This window comes from Spermophilus citellus (assembly GCF_964194105.1).
Source record: "Spermophilus citellus genome assembly, chromosome: 10".
NCBI lineage: Eukaryota > Metazoa > Chordata > Mammalia > Rodentia > Sciuridae > Spermophilus > Spermophilus citellus.
In genome coordinates this window covers 87005608-87026814 of record NC_138197.1, presented here as the reverse complement: position 1 = coordinate 87026814, position 21207 = coordinate 87005608, and the positions used below count along the sequence as shown (strand labels likewise).

At 32.2% G+C, this 21207-nt stretch overlaps 1 protein-coding gene across 1 annotated transcript in view; it reads right to left on the bottom strand.

The window, feature by feature from the left end:
* Positions 1-21207, bottom strand: part of CAND1 (cullin associated and neddylation dissociated 1) — a 37892-nt gene that overhangs the window by 5384 nt on the left and 11301 nt on the right. The window contains exons 2-10 of the mRNA XM_081309968.1: positions 20402-20545; positions 12298-12452; positions 10637-10760; positions 8933-9189; positions 8747-8852; positions 7371-7516; positions 3987-4279; positions 2459-2600; positions 620-2113 (exon numbers count right to left, since the gene is read on the bottom strand). Coding sequence (XP_081166094.1) covers positions 620-2113; positions 2459-2600; positions 3987-4279; positions 7371-7516; positions 8747-8852; positions 8933-9189; positions 10637-10760; positions 12298-12452; positions 20402-20545 — 2861 coding nt within the window. The remainder of the gene's footprint in view (positions 1-619; positions 2114-2458; positions 2601-3986; positions 4280-7370; positions 7517-8746; positions 8853-8932; positions 9190-10636; positions 10761-12297; positions 12453-20401; positions 20546-21207) is intronic.

Genomic DNA, 21207 nt, shown 5'->3' with positions numbered 1-21207 from the left:
TCAAAATACTAAAGAAGCAAAATTTACTTACCGAACAAAATTTAAACACATTAAATTTCAAAAGATAATTTCTTCTGTGAAGAAGGTGACCAAAGGAAGAAACAATGGAGGATCTAGCCCTCACAAAAGGGAAGTGGTTAAACATCCACAAGTAGATTATAAATATTTCAAAATTTTATTAGAAAAGAAATCTATTTTAAGAATGAATAGCCATTAATATTTTCTACTTATTTCAATGGCACTGACACTGGTAAATCTGAAATCTAAGATCTTTCAACTGCATTAAATACTTTCACCAATTTTAACATAATTAGCACTAGCAAGCCCTTTAGATTAATTCTAGAGCAATCTTCCACATTTTAAGACAGTGACATTAAAATGTAGTCAGCATGAAGAACTATATCAAACTTATTAAACATTACTACTTAATTATCCTTGTAAACAACAAAATTTCATCAATATAGCTCCACATTGTAACACAAGGCAGTACATGTGCATACATTAACTTTTACATACAAGAGAATCTGGTTCAACTTCCTCACTAGCTATCTTTCAATGTCAAAAAATTTATTTATTTATATTAGACAAGAAAATCTATCTTAGATAAGAAAATACTCACCTGATATCAAATACCCCTTAAGCCGTGGAAGGAGAGTTTCAGGATCAATTAGAGTGAGTTTTCCTAGACATTCAGCAACAACATTTCTGGTACCTTCCTCTGCACACTCACAGTGCTTTAATAATAAGGCCCAGATATTTTCAACATATGGTTTAAGGCCCACCACTGATGCAGAGCTAATAATTTCTTTCAAGGAATGAAGCAGAAGATACTGCCTTTTGGGCTGACTGGTTATTTCTTGTAAAACAAATGGCAAATATTCAGGAAGGTTGCCCACACTAATGCTGCCTAATGCATAGGATGCAGCTGATTTCACTTCTTCACTAGGAGATGAGAAAGCTTCTAATATTACAGATTTTAGTTCCAACTGCCCACTTAAGTCAATATGATGCCCAACTTCTCCAAGAGAAAGGAGAGCTAAGAGACGAATGGAATCTGTAGACCTTGAGTTCTTGACATCTTGAATAAACTGACCTACTACAGCTGGTCCCTCCTTAGGGCATGCTCGAGTAAGGGCAGCTACACATTTGGCAATGGAATAATAAGACTGCTTATGAGTCAGAGCTGTGCTCTGAGAGTAAACTGGACCAGTCAGCATGCGCAACAAATCCATATATCCTAAATTATTTGTTCCAGTGACAACCAGAGCTTGGAAAAAGTCTAGCATGGCACTAAGAGCTCCCCCCTGCAACAAGGGTGATCTCACAAGTCCAATGAGTTCATTGAGAATAGATCCACTTATCTTTGAGAGGGAGGAGGGATAAACTTTTGCCAGGGTAGTAAGAAAACTGATAGCCATCTGTGAAACATGCATATCACTTTCACTGATAAGAGGTGGGAGCTCATCTAGAACTGCATCAATCATGGCAGCTGTCAGGCTGTCACTGTAGTTTTTAATCAGAATATCTAGGGCAGAAAGGGTCCCCAGTTTCAAAGCTCTCTGGTTCTTCCTGAGAAATGAAGCAAGAATAGGAACCCCTTCTCCCAGGACAGGTCTCAAATCTATCTTCAAAGGTGACCCAGCAATCAGTGTTAATGCCTTCACTGTAGTTAACCGGGTAATTTCATTCTTGAGTCTCTCCAAGAAAATCTGAAGGGTATTAGGCAAGTCAGAACCCAAATTGTCTCCAAGGTTGCAAATAATTTGTCCCATACAGGAAATAGCCCTTTCCTTGACTTCCTGATCAATGTCAGCTGCTTTTAACCTCTTAATGGTACAGGTAAATAGATCTTTGATGTAAGGAGTTGCATCAAACGAGGAAGGCTGATCTAAAGGACGGATTACTTTAACAAGCTGTTGAGTAACAAGAAGTGCTTCAGATGTAATCTTGTAAAATGGGTCTCCAACACAAGCCACAACTGGAGGGACCAAAGCCTGAACATGAGGATGGAAGACTTGAGGAGAGTGGTTACAGAGGATTACATATAGGCATGACAAAGCATCAATCTTCAGATTCGATGAACTTGATTTATCATTCAGTGAGAAAATAATTCCTAAAAAGCCAACAAAAAAATCAAATCATTTCTATGCTGTTTCAAGAAAGAAATATTAAAAATCAACCTCTAAAATACTGCTGTAGTTCCTATTTTCATTATATTATCTCAAAAGTAAAAAAACCCACAATCTATAACAACCAAATTTTAAACACAGTAAAATTTTAAACTTTTTATTTGCAAATTTCTAACTTCACATGTTTAAGATGCTTAGATGAAAAAATTCTATGTGCAAATTAAATTTTCATAAAATTCCCTCTTAAGAGAAATAATTATTTAAACTTATCTGAGTCTTAAAATAAAAAGTCCATAACAAGCCCCCAAAAGATACTATTTCTTTCATACCTGGTACAAGTACAGGAATGTGTTGTGTTAGGGCCCCAGGTAATACATTTACCAGTTCAGTTAACATGTTAAAACAACATTGTCGGGTCTTCACACTTTTTTCTTTCATCTGTTTATGCAGAGCTTTAACAATGTTGGGAACCTGTAATTTTCACATACTCATTAGTTCATCCATTGGTATCTCCTCAGTATATTTAATATAATTTATGGAGAATGAAGAAAAAGGTAAGAATTTATTTCTTTTTTGGGGTTACATTCCTAAATCAGCTCCTAGTGCTCTTGCAAATAAAGACTATTAGATCTAAAAAAAGTTTTTTGAATGTACTATAACTCTTATAATTATTTGCTCGCAACTAATAAGAAACTAAAAAGATATCACTTAGCTTTCTACAGAGCAACAAAATAATTTTCCTTGATTTTTAATTATAAAATGCACATGACTAATAAAAATTCAACAAATGGTAAATAATAATTTTCAACTAAAAATTTAGCAATTTAATTTATAAATAGAAAGACAACAGATAAGTAACAAAGAAAACAAGTAACATTATGGAAAAGTAACCATCAAATAGGTTTTTTTTTTTTTGCTTTCAGTTTCCTGTCACCAGGAAAACAATCTCACTTCAAAAGTAACTATAAGCAGCAGGGGTACAATTTGTAGACATCTGGTCTAAACTTTCTAATGTTTGTTAGTAAAACTTAAATATGGTCTCCATCAACAATTTTTATAGATGAGCTTGACTTAGGCTATAGACAGAGCTTCTAAAATCCCTCAATAACTAAAAAAGAGATTAAGAACAAAAACAACCCCTCAACAATACTAAACAGCTACATATCATAACTGAACAGATATGATATGTATTATCCCCTCCTCTGATTTAATGACTTTAAACATCTCTTTTATAATAAAAAAGACATAGTATTTATATACTCCATAGAGCTACTATAGAGATTACATGTAAGAAAATGCCCACTATATACTAGTCAATAAATGGGAGCTATAAAGATGTAATGTTTTAGAAAAAAAGTCAAGTAAAAAATGTGTATGTTATTATACTAAGAGTTGGCATATGTCAAGCACTAAGTAATATGCACTACACTGAAACTATACAGATCATTTCATCTCTCACTACATGAGCCAAATGCTTTTATGTAAACCTTTATTATAAAGAGAAGACAGAGGTTAAATAAAACAGATAAAACAGATGGCTATATGATCTGACAGTTCTAAGAATTCTCCATTAATATCAAATATAAAGATTACTTTAATGAATCTTAATATCACTTGTCAAGTAAAATGAGAAACACTTTGATTAGAATAAATGACTTATAAGTAAATATGAACATTTTCTGATACACAAACATTTATCTTAGAACTTTGTTTCTCCAAAGATATTTCAGAATTCACATTTACACACACACACACACACACACACACACATTTACACACACACACACACACACACACACACACATTGGAAGCACATTTACTATCATGAATTTCTAAGGCATACTTTTTTAAACCAACCTGACTCTGAAGCATTGTTAAAGGTGTTTCTCCCTGTTCCATTGCATCAGGGTCACATAGCCAACTTTGTACAGGACGAGTTTGCTTCAAAAGAGAAAGGTATGCATGAAAAACATCTGCCTTTACATTCTCTTCACGCTCTTTAAATCTGGATATCAGTGCAGGAGAGACAGTCTTGTAGAATTCTGGAAGCATTTCATGCCTTGTGCTAACTACGGCATCCAAGCATTTGGCAGCTGCACGCCTCACTTTCCAACTCATGTCATCATCATCACTGTATTCATCATCACTACCTAAAGGGAAGTTTTAATGTGAACAAGATATTAATGGTAAGAAAAGTATCTCATTTTAGAAAAAGCAAATTGGTAATTTTTAATCAAAGACAGTTAATCTAACTTTTCATTAACATATACAGCAAGCGTAGTTTAAAAAGAACTAGAACTTAAAACAGACACAGAACTTGTTACTTGTATAAATTCGTACATAAATGAACTTCTTTATGACAAGGCTTTTCACTAAACTGGTTGATGTGCTATTAGGACAAATATGCATATACTACCTTTCAAAATTTTGTGAAAAGACACTGTACATTTTTCATGATAAAAAGAAAACACTGCCCACTTAACAGATTACCATCTTCTCCAAATTCCTGTTAAACCACAAACACTGCAAGCATAATCATTATATCTCACTTATGTATATGTAATAGATAATTTGCCAAGGAACTGTGCTGTACTCCTGTAATCCTATCAACTCACAGAGACTAAGGCAGGAGGATCTCAAGTTCAAGGCCAGGCTGGGCAAGTAAGAGAGACACTGTCTCAAAATTCAAAAAGTTTTTAAAAAGGGCTAGGGATCTAGCTCAGTGGTAGAGCACCCTGGGGCAGGGGCAGGGGTGATCAATCTCCAATACTATTAAAAAAAAAAAAAAAGTGTATATATGTGACTGTATGTGAAATCTTAAAAAAAATTATTCCCTTCCTAACACTATTGGTTCAATCAGGTGAGTAACAAAGTCAGAAAGGCAACAAAAACATCAGTGGTTTTGGACTAGGGATGCAGCTCAGTGGCACAGCACTTGCCTAGAGTTCTCGAGGCCCTGGGTTCAATCCCAAGCACTACAAAAAAATTAAAAACTACAATTGTTATGGGCTGAGGGTGCAGGTCAGTAGTAGAGCCTTTGTGAAAGGCACTGTACCAAGAAAGAAAGCAAATACAAAAAAAGCAATTCTCATGGCAGTCTAAAATTATTTATCAATGGTTTTGTTATTCTTAGATAAGACTATAGCTCTGAAATGATTCCTTAGTATATGAACATTGAGGGTAAGGGGTAATATCTCTCTACCACCTTATAACCCAATTAGCTTAGTGACAGTCAAGTATACCCAAGTAGACTTTAGAAGACTCTATGATATATAATAAAAATTTCAAATCTCCAAATAGTTTACTTAATTTCATTCATTTTTGGACATTATAGATAATTCAACAAAATACTGCTAAACACAAGACATTTGATTCATTCTCCCATACCTACTTAAATAAAATTTAAAAGGAACAGCTAGAAAAGACTACTGACTTAAAAGAAAATAAATAGAATTTTCTCCAATTTCAACATAAATAAATCAAATTTTCTCCAATTTCAACATACAATGTGAATTACATCATAGAAATATAAGGTTTATTAAAAACAATTTTATGTAAAAAATTAACAAATGTCCTAATCACTGAAATTATGTTTACTTAATGAATCATTATAACACCATGTTACTTATAATTCATATAACTTATAAAGTAGCATGCTAAACACCAACATTCAAAACCTGGAGCATACACTGCTACTGCTTCATTCAAATGATATTCACATCACAACATAAGCTAAGGTTTCCCTTCATTAATATAACATGTGTTACCTACTGTGTACTAGGCACTGTTCTAGGCACTGACATAAGGCAGTTAATAAAGAGGTTAAAATTTCTAGTCTCCCTGAAGACAGCAAGTAGGTGGAAGATAATCATATAATGTGTCAGAAACTGTGATAAACAAAATTAAAATGCTGAGAAGGGAAATAGAGGTATGCCAAAGGAGGGGAAAGCTCCAAGATGGGAGGGATATGAGAGAAAGGAATCAGGTATGACCAAGGTTTTAGTCCTGAGAAACTAGAGGAATGGAGGTGCCATTCTAAGACAAAAAAAAAAAAAAAAAAAAAAAAAAAAAAAAAAAAAAAAGACCAAAGAAAGAACAAGTTTGAAAATGGATGAACAAAAGGTAGAGAGAAGATATTTCAGATATTTGGCCAGTGATATCAATTAAACAGTCATATATGGACTCTAAAGAAAAGATCCGGAGTAAAGATAAGATATGGGTTGTCACCATACTAATAAAGTCAGGAGACTTCATGAAGTCCAGAAGAAAATTAAGAGTCCAATAGATAAGTATAAGGACTGTGTCCTGGAAAAGGAGTACCACAACAATAGGACCAAACCCAGCCAAGTTTGGTATCCTAAAAGCTAAATAAAAAAAAATACTGCTAAAATTAACAGGCAGAGTCAGTCCAGGCTTTGCAATATTATACATCACTGAAGGACAGGGTTCAAGATGGAAGGTGAAGAAAGGAAAAGAAAAACATAATTTAAAGAGTTCTGCTGTAAAGAGAAAACAAGGAGTACCTGCTAGAGAAGTTAAGGGAGGTATTTTTAGTTGTTTTTTTAAAGATAGGTTAAATTACAAACTTTATAGGAAAGTTTATTATATAAATTCAAAGAATCAAACTAAATAAAAAGTATTATTAAAAATATTTACCCATTAAAATATCTCTACGATTTACTCATAAAATATCTCTTAAGTTCTTCCAATACAAAAAAAAAACAACTAAACATGAGCAACCCTATGTCCTTTAAGTGCCATTCCTTTCTAGAGTAAATACCACAAATCACAGTGTAACATCAATTTTAGAAACTTTAGAAATGTTTAGGTCATTCATGAAAGTCTAATATGTCTTTAAACGTTACCCTACACAGGTCCTCGCCCATGCTAGACAAGTACTCAGTCGTTGAGCTACTTCTCCAGTTCTTTTTCTAATTTTTATTTTGGGATAAGGTCTTATTAAGTCTCCCAGACTGGCCTTGAACTTGTAATACTTCTGCCTCCGCCTAAGTAGCTGGTATTATTGGCTTGCATCACCATACCTAGCAGATTCAAAAATTTAAAAAACAAAACAAAACAAAACAAAACAAAACACTGATTTATGTTCTGACAAAAACATTTTGTAGAAACTGTGAAAACTAAAGAACAAAACTGTAGTACAATTTGCGGTAAGAATCACCTCCATCTATAATACTGAATCTTTCACAAAATTTAAATTTTCTTCCATCCAATCTGAAATACCTTGATCATCGTCATCACCACCATCAGCATCCATAGCATTTTCATCTTCATCTTCATCATCATAATTGTAATTTGGATCATAGGTAAGATATTTAAGACAAATGTTTATAATAGTAGAAACATGAGGATATACTTCCTTAGGACATCTGAAGATAAAAACAAAACCTGCTTTAAGCAACTCTTCTCCTTGATTCAGTGTCTGCCACATTTTACTTTATTACCATCAATAACATATGAAAGTGTTTCCCAGACTATTTAACACCAATTGGCCTTGAACTTTTTCTTCCAGGGTCTTCATATTTTAAAAGATTTCTTTTAAATTATATTTATTTAATTAATTAATTTTATGAAGAATCCTCCTCTTCACACACATTTTAACTATGTTATGGTTAATGTAGAAGAGTAGAAAGAATATGTGAAGACCAAGCCCAGATAAATGTGCTCTTTAGCAACTCAAATTATTATTGACAATGTTAAAGTGTATATTCATCTAGTTTGGTCTTCTAGCTTTATGTTGAGAGGAAATAAAATACATAAATGTACATAGGGCTAATAAATAAAGGAATAATTTTGTGTTTCTTACAAAGGAACAGAAATAAATCAGAAAATTTCCAATTTTAAAAATTGGATATGATTATAAAGTGATTTCTCAAGAACCTGAACGGCAAGGAATAACTGGAAGACTAAGTCCAGTGAGACCAAGACACTATGCTATATTAGCCAAAGGAAAAATCTGTTACTAGGTTAGTATTGCCTTTGAGTACATAAATGCAAAAATTCTTATTAAGCTTTTAAAAAATATTAGAATCAAAATTTTCAAAATGAGTATCACTGTTCTTAGCAAAATGGATATGAGGGATCTAAACAAAAACTGTTGAAAAGATTTGAAAGTCACTGATCAAATAATTAATTTATCTTGTTGATCTCTCAAGACAGATATATCTTCATATATTGTATTTCTTCCCCTCTACAGAGGCAGAAATAATTATAAATGCTTTTGCTACATTTAAAAAATAAATTCCTAATAATGAGATGGAAACAATTTCAAAGTAAATGTGATAATCACATTTGATAACAAAAATAACATTATCTTCAAATATTGGCTATCAGTTATTAAAGAACTATTTAAAATACAGCTGAAATTTTGAGCACCGTTTTTCCTTATACAACCTACTCTAGATTTTAATTATTATTCTATTCTTTTTTAAAAATATTTTTTAGTTGTTAATAGACCTTTATTTTATTTATTTCTATGTGTTGCTGAGAATTGAACCCAGTGCCTCACACATGCCAGGCAAGTGCTCTACCACTGAGCCCCAGCCCTATTATTCTATTCTTAAGGGAAAAAAAAAACAAAATAAAACTAAATAACTTACCTTCTCACAAATGATTCAAAAGCTTGAATGCAGTATTCTCTCAATTCATCATCATCTACATTACAAAATTTTACCACCAGAGGAATTATCTTCTCAAGATATTCACCTAAGAAAAACATACCTTTTCTTAAAAACATGCTTTTTTTTTTTTTTTTAAATTAAAGACAGCTTTAAAACATTTCTTACCTATCCTATGGCCAGCTTGCCTACTAATAGCAGCAATACATTGTATGTAGGTTCTTGTTGTTGACATGGAATCATTTTTGGACAACTCTGACAACAGATGTTCAATAAGATCTACAAAAACTATATTTCCACAGCTCATAACCAGATGGCCAAGAGCAATAATGGTTCTTTTCCTCACTGCAAGTCTGGGGCTGGTCAACTGAGGGAGTAGACAGGTCAGAATTGAAGGATGGAAATTAACAAGAAGTCCTCCTTGCCTTAAAATAAAAAAGAAAAAAAATGAATGAATTCAAGATGTCGGAGCACACTAAAATATCTGTCCTTTGAACTCAACATAAATATGCAATAGGGTATAAATTTAGATGAAACAAACCCAAATTTAGAATGAAGGGAAAAGTGAATTCTCACTATTTTTTGCCAATGCAACAAAAAATATAGAACTAGTACTAGAACTCCTGGAATCTAGACTTACATTCTCCATTAGAAGCTATCTAATGAACTGGCTAGGCAAAAACTCAATGATCTTGTCACTTTTTTCCTTCCATGATCTTTAAATGATTTTTTCTATTAGTCATAGTTTCTGGGGTGATTCACAACACTTCTATATTCCGTCTCACCTCATTCCTCTCTCTTCCTTGCCTTCTTTTCTCCATAAATCAAAATACCAAAAATTTCAGAGATTCTCATGGTTCCAAATGCTCTTTTAAAATCATCTCATATGTACATGTAAAGTTCAATGAGTTAATAGTACTCAAATACCCATAATGTGCCAGGACAGTGCCAGTGATCAAAACACACACAGGACAAAAAGCCTGACTGGATTGTCAATGCTTATCAAATTAAGTACAAAATCTCTACCCACCTCAACATGACTCCAATCTATCAGAATGATTTCCTATTACTTTTCTATTCCTTCTATATCCTAGAAAACACCACTTACATGGACATATTCTATAACTGCAATATAGGCACATTCATCTATAAAAGTGCTACCCAGCACTTCAATTCAAATGCATTCTTACCAGTCTTCAGTCCCATTCTGCCTTATAGCCATCTGTGTTCTCATTTCCTATAGTAAACTATAAGCTCTTCATGTGCTAGAATGATAGCACCTCACTATATATTTACATATACACACATACCCTTCTATATGAAGGCACAAGATTATTTTTAAATTGAACTGAATTAGCTACAAATAATGAACAAGTGTAATTACAAGAACCAAGGATTAAATAACTGCAGACCATTTAACTTACTTTCTCCTAAGAGAAAGTAGAAAAGTAGAAAAGCAACAAATGACTAAAAAGTCAAGTTCCTTTCTCCCCACAAACCATGCAATACAAACAATGATTACTAAAGATTACCAGCATTTGTTTAACTGGAAAATCTGAAACTTCCACTTGTACTTCTTATCTAAGTAGATCAATACACATAAGAATATAATAGTTAAAAAAAAAAAAAGGAAAAACAACTGTGCTGAAAAAACTTAAAATACAAACCTTATTAATTTTCAGAACTATACTATGCTTATAATTATGCTTACATAATTATCTTATGTGTCCCCCTACCCCCAATCATACACATTTGTAAGACACTTTAAACATGAATAATTTTGGATACCTTTTTTACATTTACCAAAAGGAATTTTTAATAAATGAACATAATATCTGTAAAACAAGTAATGCAAATAATGGGCATATTTACCTGCTCAACATATCAGCCATAATATCCAAGGCTTCTAGCTGAACAGAGACATCTTCCTGTTTTGCTATTGCACTGGTAAGACGTCCAGTAATCTTTTTACATACATTAGCAGCTAATGCAGAACCTGAATAAATAATAAACCAATGATAATTTCAAGACAAAGATGTTGAATTCCATCTTATATTCATTGAGGAAATCAAATATTTAACAACTCTAAACTTGATGAAGACACTCAAAAGCTCCATACTAGAAAAGCATGTTTCAAAATGGGCTGTTTTTCAATAAAATAACTTATTAGACATAAATGAAGGCAATAACAAATAGTCTTCTCTACTTAAGTCCTCTTTTTTAGTAACCTAGCCTTTTAAATTTCAGTGAATTAAAAAACATTCTGAGCTCCAATACTTAATAGTTTCTCTAAAAGAAAACCTGATAGCTATGTAGTCTCTAATAAAGGTCCTTTTTAGCACAGATTCCATAATTTCATTATAAAGGAGAAATGTTATTCCATACTCATACATATATCAAGGTTATTACTATTGAAAGTAGGTCATGTTGCCACTGAAAATGAGAGAAAAAAAACATAACTGAAAGAAAGAATCTGAATGGTTAAAAATAAAGTAAAATAAAGGAAATACCAACACAGCCAATACAATTTTAAATAACGTTGAGTTGTATAGAGTAGACAGAGCTGGTGGAATATTTGAATGAAATGAACTTCTTAATAAAGTTACATTAGTATGATATAGTGGAAAAAGTATCAATTTGGAATCAGAAGATAATGAAATTGAATCTTTACTGGACTAGGACATCAAAACTTTGGATGAATTAACCTAATCTCTCTGAATTTCAGTTCCTCCATTAACAAACTAGGAGAATCTTAAGATTTCCTTGGGTGGCTGATGTTTAGACTAGGGTGAAACACATAAGCAGCATTTAGCATGATGGCTAGAATAGTGAATTATTAAGTATTTACTAAGCAAATGAGTAAAAACATCATACCTAGGTAACATTATTACCAATTAAATCTTCCCATGAAGCAAGGAGATAATATTTTACCCCACTTGCAGATGAGATAATAACTAGTAGACTGCTAATTTTAGTGAGTTTACAAGTCAAGACCAATTCTAAAACTTACATAGACACTTCATTAGAGGTCAAAGCTTATTAATTAACAAATTCATTAGTTGTAATTTTTATATTACCAAGTAAAAAAAAGTTTAAAGTTACTAGTAAATGGAACAGGTTCACAGCCATGTCTTAACTGCTAAATTTTACATAGAAAATTCTGATGCAAAGGAAAATTAATATTGGAAATAGAATAGTAATCAGAACTCAAAATATTATTTATATTTCCCCTCAACATATAGGCTAGTACAACTCCACTCTGCAGTTTTGGCACATACAATATAAAATTTTGCTCCAACATATAAAAATTCATCTGATATATTTAAATTAAATCATAATTATTTAAAGTTAAATTTATTTTTAAGAAAAACAAGGCTTCAGGCCTTGACTTTTCCTTAATTGTTTAAAGGGATACCTATAAAGATCTCTTATGATCTCTCTCCCTCTCTGGCCAGGAAAGGAAAAAAGAAACCAGGGGTTAAAGACAGGGGAGAAATACTTCCATTAAATAAGAAAAAAAAGTTCTTGCTTACCACTGGAAGCTGGAGGAAGTTCTCCAATTACTGTTTTAAGGCCAATACTTGAAATATCTCGAAGTTGTTCTTTATCAGAAAGCATGTTAGTGCAGAGGGTATCTACAATTGTCTCTACTTGGTATTCTTTCACTTTACTCACTAAAGGTCCAAGGCTGAAATATAAAGAAGAAAAATTCCCTTAAAATTAACTTGTCTGGCTAGCAACTGTCAACTAAGTATACATTATGCCTGTATCATAAATAGTATACTAATGAGGATATAAAAGAAACTCGACTGATAAACTCCTTGTAGTTGGTTTCCAATTTTTTCCCCAACTAAAGATGACTTTCATTCCCCACTCTACCACTTCAAATATTAAAAAAAAAAAACAACTTTATTTATAATATAAAGGCAATGAACTAGGAGTCTGTTACTAGCAGGAAGATTTACCTACTATAGCAGTTGTCACATGTATTTTTACTTATACTATCATACTATCACCATACTCCACCTCATGAGCCAAAAGAATTCTGAACGTCCTTGAGTATCCTTAATTTATATAACAAAGTTCCTTTTATTCTGACTGGTTGCAATAACTGAAAGTAGTAATACTAGTCGGCTCCCAAAGCACTTTGCATATAGTTTTTTCCTGGTAGTATCTTATACTGTTAATAAAGGTTTGCATTACATCCACAGGTTGAGCCACTTCTTTATGGAGGAAAGTCCTTTGTTTATTACCTTCCCATAGACTTTAACACATAGTAGGTAAGTTTGATGGATGAACAGTTATCAAGAAGCTTATTCAAGATTACTAAATAACAAAGGAGGTATGGTCCCTATGACTGAAAATTTACTACATAGCTAGTGAGGTAAGAACTCACTTATCTATAAGATAATGAAGTAAAACCATGTTTGGTGGTACACACCTGTAATCCCAGCTACTCAGGTGGCCGAGAAGCAGAAGGGTTTAGAGGCCAGCAAATTAGTGAGACCCTATTTAAAACAAAAGGCACCAGGATGTAACTCAATGGTAGAGTGTTTGCCTACCAGGTATAAAGTGGTGGGTTCAAGGCCCAGTACCAAAGGAAGGAAGGAAAAAAGGGAGGAAAGGAGAGAAAGGCATCTGCTATCTTGCAATTTCTTGAAATAAACTCTTAAATTCAATGTTAGCCTTCACTAGTGGATTTAACATGTTAAACAACAGATTTTTAGGTTCTGGACTTTGAAGACATAGTTAGAAAAGAGGCACATTTCAAATGGGGAGACAAGCTCTTATAAAGACCAAAGACTAGAATGAATGGAATGCATACTGGAAGAAATGAGTAAAAAGAATTGTTTGATACAAAAGGCAGATGGAAACCACAATAGGAAAGATAGGGTCCTACTAGGATATTATAAAACACCTTTAAAGTCAAGCCAATAAATTTAAGCGTGATGTAGTAAAAATGGGAGTCAATGTATTTTTTCAAGTGTAAGTGACATGAAAATAGTTTGACAAACAATGTCTCACACACAGATGCTCAAGAAATAACTGCTGATTGTTTGACTAGAGAAGTAGAAGGCACTGCAATTTGGGAAATTAAGAGAAAGGAAGAAAAACAAGTTGTTTGGAGAACTCCAAGAACAGCCCAATCTAAATTGATGGCAGTGATAATAAAAACAGGGCAGATTATATATATATATATATATATAAAAACTAAGGTGTAGGGCTGGGGATGTGGCTCAAGCGGCAGCGCGCTCGCCTGGCATGCGTGCGGCCCGGGTTCGATCCTCAGCACCATATACAAACAAAGATGTTGTGTCCGCCGAGAACTAAAAAATAAATATTAAAAAAAATTCTCTCTCTCTCTCCTCTCTCTCTCTCTCTTAAAAAAAAAAAAAAAAACTAAGGTGTAACCATGAAAACTGAAAATAAAGATAAAAGGGATTCCAAAAATTAATTTAAAGATTTGTAGCTTCCAGGAATAAGCAGAATAGCTTTGCTAAACTAACCTTTCTGCAGATAACAATTGCAAAATTTCCAAAACTATCTTTTAGAAAACAACTATTTGAATGGCAGAAAACAACTCAAAAAACAAGAGAAAAAGTCTATCTAGAATTTCATATCTGGTGGAATTGTTCTTCAAAAATAGAAACAAAGACAATTTCACACAAACAAAAATTGAAAGAATGCATCACCATCAGGTCTGTAGTATTAAGAATTAATTAGCAAAGGAAAATCTTTATGCTAAAAGAAAATTAAACCAGATGGTAATCTGGGTCAACAGAAAAGAATAACTATAGCCACCAGAAATGGTATATGTGTACACACATGATAAACTACACTTAAAGGGCTGTATTTTGCTCCTCAAGCCATAAAAAATGTTGTATTATAGAAACACACACATACACATACTTATCAATGTATTTAAAAAGCAGGAGCACACACAACAGGAGGAAAGTAAATGAACTGCTATTATTGCGGGGAGGAATTAAACTATATCAAGTGGCACAATATTAACTAAATAGACTGTGATAAATTTAAGGCATGAATTGTAATCCCTAGAGTCTATAAAGAGACACATCTTAAAAGACAACAGAAGAAGCAAAACAAAACATGTAACAGGAATTCCCAACTTTTTGAGTCTAGGACCCACTTTAAAAATCACTTAAGACCCTGAAGAAATTATCTTTAAGTGGATGTATCTGTCAATGCTTACCATATTAAAATTAAATAAAACTACTTACATATTAGGAATAGTAACATTTTAAGAATAGTAATTTTAATCTCAAAAATTAAAAAACCGTACTGCTTTTACATTTTTGCAACTTTCTTTCATGTTTGGGATTAAACGAATATAGAATTTCCATATCTGCTTTTGCACTGTTTGTTGTGCTATTGCACATCATGTGGCCTCTAGAAAATTAATGCTGTGCGCTATGAGAAAATGGAATCAAAAGGAAAAATAAGTCCTCAGTATTATTCATGACAGTCTGACCCTTTCAGGGTCAAGGGCTATACCAGGGCCCCTCTAGACCAAACTTCAGGAAGTGCTGCATTAAGTATATGATTACCCCAAAAGAAAGTAGGGGGAAAATAATAACAAAACTAGAAAACAAAAGAAAATGATATGCCAAAATCCAGCCGTATCAACACTTACAATAAATGTAAGTGAATCAACTAAACACTCCACCGAACAGCAGAAATTATAAAAACTAAGTTAAAAAAAAAAAAAAAGCCACATCCAATTACCTGTTGTCTACAAGAAAAACATACTCAAAGACTCAAATATCAAGAAGACATAACAATTATAATAAATGTGTTCACAGTCACCAAATTTTAGTTAGGTTCCTCTGAGACCACTTTTCAATTAGGCCTTGACCTTTGCTCTGTATTTGCTGGGTCTGTACAGCTCAGTGGTAAGAATTGGCTCACCCTCCTGTGTCTCATGTGATTTTACATCTCCTAATTCCTTCATTTTACTTGATGGCTATAAATCTCCACTGATCCTTGTATTCACAGTTAAGACAAATATCTGAGGAATAGTATCATTTTTAAGAAAAGTAATTACATTCTCAAAAATCAGAAAAAGTACTAGAAACAGTACTGCTTTTATATTTTTTGGAACTTTCTTTCATGTTTGGGATTAAAAGAATATAGAATTTCCATGTCTGCTTTTGCAATAATCCTGACGCCTGTCACAACAACCCTGAATAGTTTTCCTAACTGTTTAAACAAATGCCAATAATTTTGTCTTTAAATAATACAATTTTAAAACGAAGGGAAAACTGATATTACAAAGAAAAATGATAAATCAACAATTATAGTTGGAAATTTAAAAATCCCTCTTAGTAATCAAGATTATCCAAACAAAGAAAGTCAGACAAGATATAAATCTAAAACACTATCAACTATCCTGAGCTGACATTTATAAAACACTTTAACCAACAACTAAAGAATATACTCTCTTTTTAAGAAATAGGAAATATTCACCAAGATCTACCATATGGTAGGTACACTATAACACAAATCTTTATAAATGTTAAAAGAAAAAAAAACTGGTATAAGAACAGGCAAACAGATCAATGGAACAGAAGAAAGTCTACAGACAGACACTTTTATAGTAAACTGATTTGTTGTCAAAAATGCAAAGGTAATTCAGTAAGAAAAGAAGGTCTTTTCAATAAGTAGTGCTACAAAAACTAGATATCCACATGAAAAAAAAGTGAACCTAATTTTCTGCAAAAATTATTCACAATAAATCATAGAACTAAAAACACAAACTAAACCTGTAAGGATTATTAGGAGAAAGTTTTAGTAACCCAAAGTAAACAAAGATTTCTGAGGAAACAGAAAACAATAACCAGAAAAGAAAATTAAGGATTGGGGATATAGGTCAGTGGTAGAGTCAATGTAGACATTTTGTCTTTAAATAATACAATTGAGCTTTGGGATTAACTCCTAGCACCACAAAAAACAAACCAACTTAAATTCAGCAAATTGGGATAAAATATTTACAAAAAGTATGTGCCAAAGAACCTGTGTCCAGTATACATGAAGAAATGCTACAACTTAATAAATGAAAGGACAAACTCAATATCAAAATATCCACAGAAAACAAATGGCCAATAATGAAATATATGAAACAGGTTTTAACATCATTAGTTATGACAGAAACGTTAAGTTAATACCACAGTTAAACATCTACTAGAATGGCTAAAACTGAAGACCAACCCAACTAGAAATAATGAGAATGTGGCACATTTGGTTAATCTTAAGAAAATGGAACATATACTTTGGGAAATAACTCTTCTCAAAGACCTAAATAGATAATAGCAATTTCACTCCTAGGCAATATGAAATTAAAGATACATGACCGAACAAGGACTGTTTCAAGAATGTTCATTTATTCACAATAACCAAACCATGGAAAGTAACCAAATAAATAAGCAAATTATAACATCAGTGAACTACTAACGATTAAAAAAAAAAAAGCATAAACTATTAATACACATAACATGAACAAATTTCACAGATATTAGGAGAGAAAAAAATGCCAGACATAAAGCAACACATACTATATTCCACTGTATGTTTTATAACAGGCGAAGCCAATTTATTGTGAACAAAATCTGAACGATGTAAACTTGAATTGAGATGCTATATAAGAGTACAATTTCATCTTTTCAAATGGTTTTCCAGTTTTTTTTTTTTAAAGAGAGGGTGAGAGAGAGGGAGAGAGAGAATTCCAATATTTATTTTTTTTAGTATTCAGAGGACACAACATCTTCGTTTGTATGTGGTGCTGAGGATCGAACCCGGGCCGCACCATGCCAGGGGAGCGCGCTACTGCTTGAGCCACATCCCCAGCTCCTGGTTTTCCAGTTTTTGGGGAAGTGTTCCATCTTTCCCCCTGTGATGCCGCCCTTATGACTTGTTTCATTGGTCTATGAATGCCCCAGTTACCTAACTGCTTTGATTATAGACATAATAGTATGATTTTTTTTGTTTCATAGGGCTAAATACTACCCCTATACCACCAGAAATAGTTTTACTTTTTCAGTTTTTTCAACTTTTATGTATACAGGCCTGCCCCGCCCCAATAAACTTTAGTTAATTTGTCTTAGCTTCAACTCTACAATGCTGATGCTGAGCTACCCTATCCAAGGACACAGATGTCTTTCCATTTGCTTGAGAACATTTTTATCTAAGAATATTTTAAAGTTTTTCTCCCAGAACTTTTTTCTTTGGTAGTATTGGGGACTGAATCCAGGGACACTCTATCACTGAGCCACGTTCTCAGCCCTTTTAGTTTGCTTTTATTTTGAGACTGGGTCTTGCCAAGTAGCAGAGGCTGGCCTCGAACTTGTGATCCCCCTATTTCAGCCTCTAGAGTTGCTAAAATTACAGGTGAATACTAATGCACTGGCTTCCTCTTAAAAGTTTTGAAAAAGTTAAAATTGTAACCTTACCTTATACAACACTCCCATTCAAGATGACCACTGCTAAATTTTCTTGTTACACTTCCTTCTAGGTGTTTTGTCTTTTCTGATGCTATAGTAAATAGGTATTCATTTCCATTATAGCTTCTAATTGGTTATAACTGCTTATATGAAAAGCTACTGATTTTCATAAATGAAACGCTACTAATTTTTTAAACTTTACATTCTGCTAACCCACTGAATTATTTACATTTTTCTTGACTGACTTGCTTTTTCCTATTGTACCTTATAGTGACTAATACTCTTAAAAAAAAAAAAAAGTAGAGAAAGACAAAAACATACCTGGATGCTTTGTCTCTGACCTTAGTATGAATTTATCTGGTATTTTATTAGCTTTTGAAGAAATGTAATACTTAATGATAAACAGGGACCCTCAATTTCTATATTATTAAGTGATTTACCTGAAACAAGTAATGAATTCTGTCAAGGAGATAAAGATAAAGACCTATTCTTCATTCTAATGGCATGTTTAGTATGGTGTTGGTTTTTTGAGAAGATGTGTTTTCACCTTTCTAATTGTAATGAATGCACTTGTGGTTTGTTTTTTTTTCAATCAAGAATCAATGTTGAATTTTATCAGTGTGTTGACAACTATGTACTTTCTTCCTTTGCCGATAGGAAATATGACAAAATAACTATATTCATAAAGCACACAATATTGAAGTGATTACCCTTACACTCTTGTGTTAAACCCCAGAAGGTCATAGGTGTGTTGTTCTTAACTTTTTGCTATATTTATTTTTGAACATTTAAATGAGGTCTCTAGTTGCCCCTTTCTAGTGTTATCTTTGGTCAAGATTTATTGTCAGTAATTAGTTTAAATAAAAGTGGACGGTATTCAGATCTTATGTTCTGGAACAGTACTAGAACTATCTGTACTGGAGGTATCTGTTCTTTAAGATTTCAGAGACATCTGAAACCTCAAAGAACCTTTTTAGATCTTTCTGTTGGGTAATGAATTCTTTTCTATCTTAAATTCCTTTACTTTCTTGAATATTTCTTCTGCAACCTCTTTGAGTAAAGATTCATACTTAAGTGAATTAAGAACTATGTACTTTGCTACTCTCAATTTGGGACAAAGACTACTACTTATTATTGCTTTAAGACGATAGTAAATGTTTAGCACATTTTGAACAAAGCTGAATTTTGCTTATCAGGCATACAAGAAACAATTATAACACAGAAAGAGTAAAATTACTAATTCAGTTATATTATTCTACACTTATCATTTCCTGAAGATGTGTTTTAAACTTACAAATGTTCCAAATTAGAGATATTTGTACTGTGTATCTATAGATTTTAGGTTGACCAATGATTTTTCATTTTCTTCCTGCTTTTACAGCAAATATTTAAGAACTTAGCCTAAAATAAATTTGAAACCTTTATTAAGGATTCAACAAAGGAGCAATAATGGAACAATGCTTTATTTAAATGGATACCAAAGATAAACACAAAAATGACATAACTTCAGTTTGATTTTTGTGTAAAATTGAAGGTCATACTTACTAATAACTTGGTATATAAATTACAGATTTCTAAAATTTAGTATTTGCATATTAAATAGGTATATTAACAAAAAATTTTAAGAATTCAGATTCTGTACCCAATTATTCTAAGCAGAAACCAAACTGCCAACATCGTGCCTAACAAGAAGCTCCTATTTATTGCATTATATATCCAAAAACAATTAGAATTTCCATTATTTTAAGGAAAGATTCTTTGTAACCATCGTGTCATCAGTTTTAACTATGGCTTTGATTGCTTCCATTCTTTATTAAATAATAAGTTTTTTTTAAAAAATGAATGTTGATTTTCCTTCAACATTTGGTTTTTAAATCCCATCACTATTGAAATTAATATTTCAGAGGCAAACAGGCTTTTACCCATATGAAAAATTAGGCTATGGTCAAATAAGTTGGAGAACCATTGCTTCTGGAATTCCCTATATATATTCTAAAAGCGTTAAAGAAATACCATGAAAAGCTCATTAATTTACATTATGTATGGAAATATATATACCACAAACACTAAACATTCACTAGTTACCTAAAATTTATTTTTAAAAATCTAGAAACAAAATAAGATAATTACCAATCATATGGAGTGTTTTCAGGCACAGGAGTAGCAAAATTCAACTTACCATTTGACAGCTAAATTCTGTACCTCACCATTTTTATCTTCCAATAACTTCAAAATCATTTTTACTACTTTCCTTTCACTATCATCATCCAACTTGATGGAATCTTTCTGCAATTCTGTCATCAAATCATTTGTAGCCATAAACCTATTAACAAATTAAAATTTGTTAATTCAAAAAATTTAAAGCATTAATAATAAATAACAAATAATAATAATAAAGCATCTTTCAAATCCAATGCTATATCTTTTACATATTAGGAACACAGTATATTACAAAAACTCTTTTAAGTGATCATAAATTTAAATGCTACCAAAGAGGATAACAGATTATATTTAAAAATTATTATATTCAGATGTATATTTTTTTAAGTCCCAATATGCTCTTATATTAGGTCTAAGTAACATCATTCAAAATTATTATCCCCTGGTCAGTCTTGATTTCATATTTATTAACATGACCTGCAGTGAATGTTCATTCATTCTAAGTAATTTTATTACTATTTTTAGGGAAATTTTTTTTTCTTTTTGCATAGGATTTTAATTTATCTATGAAGCCCTTAACCACAAACATTAAGAATACATTCTTCATACCATAATTGTGTATGTTCCATCAGGGGTCACATATTATAAATTACTAGAAATTTTCCAGTATAAAGTCTCATGCCCATTCCAACTCTGTCACAAGAAATCAAGTGTATTTTCAAAATGGTGAGGAGGTAATTCTAGAAAATTGTTGTATCTGACATCTACCTCTCCCCCCTCCTTAAGAATCTTAGAGAAAGTAAAGTTTAGCACTGAATAGTCTGA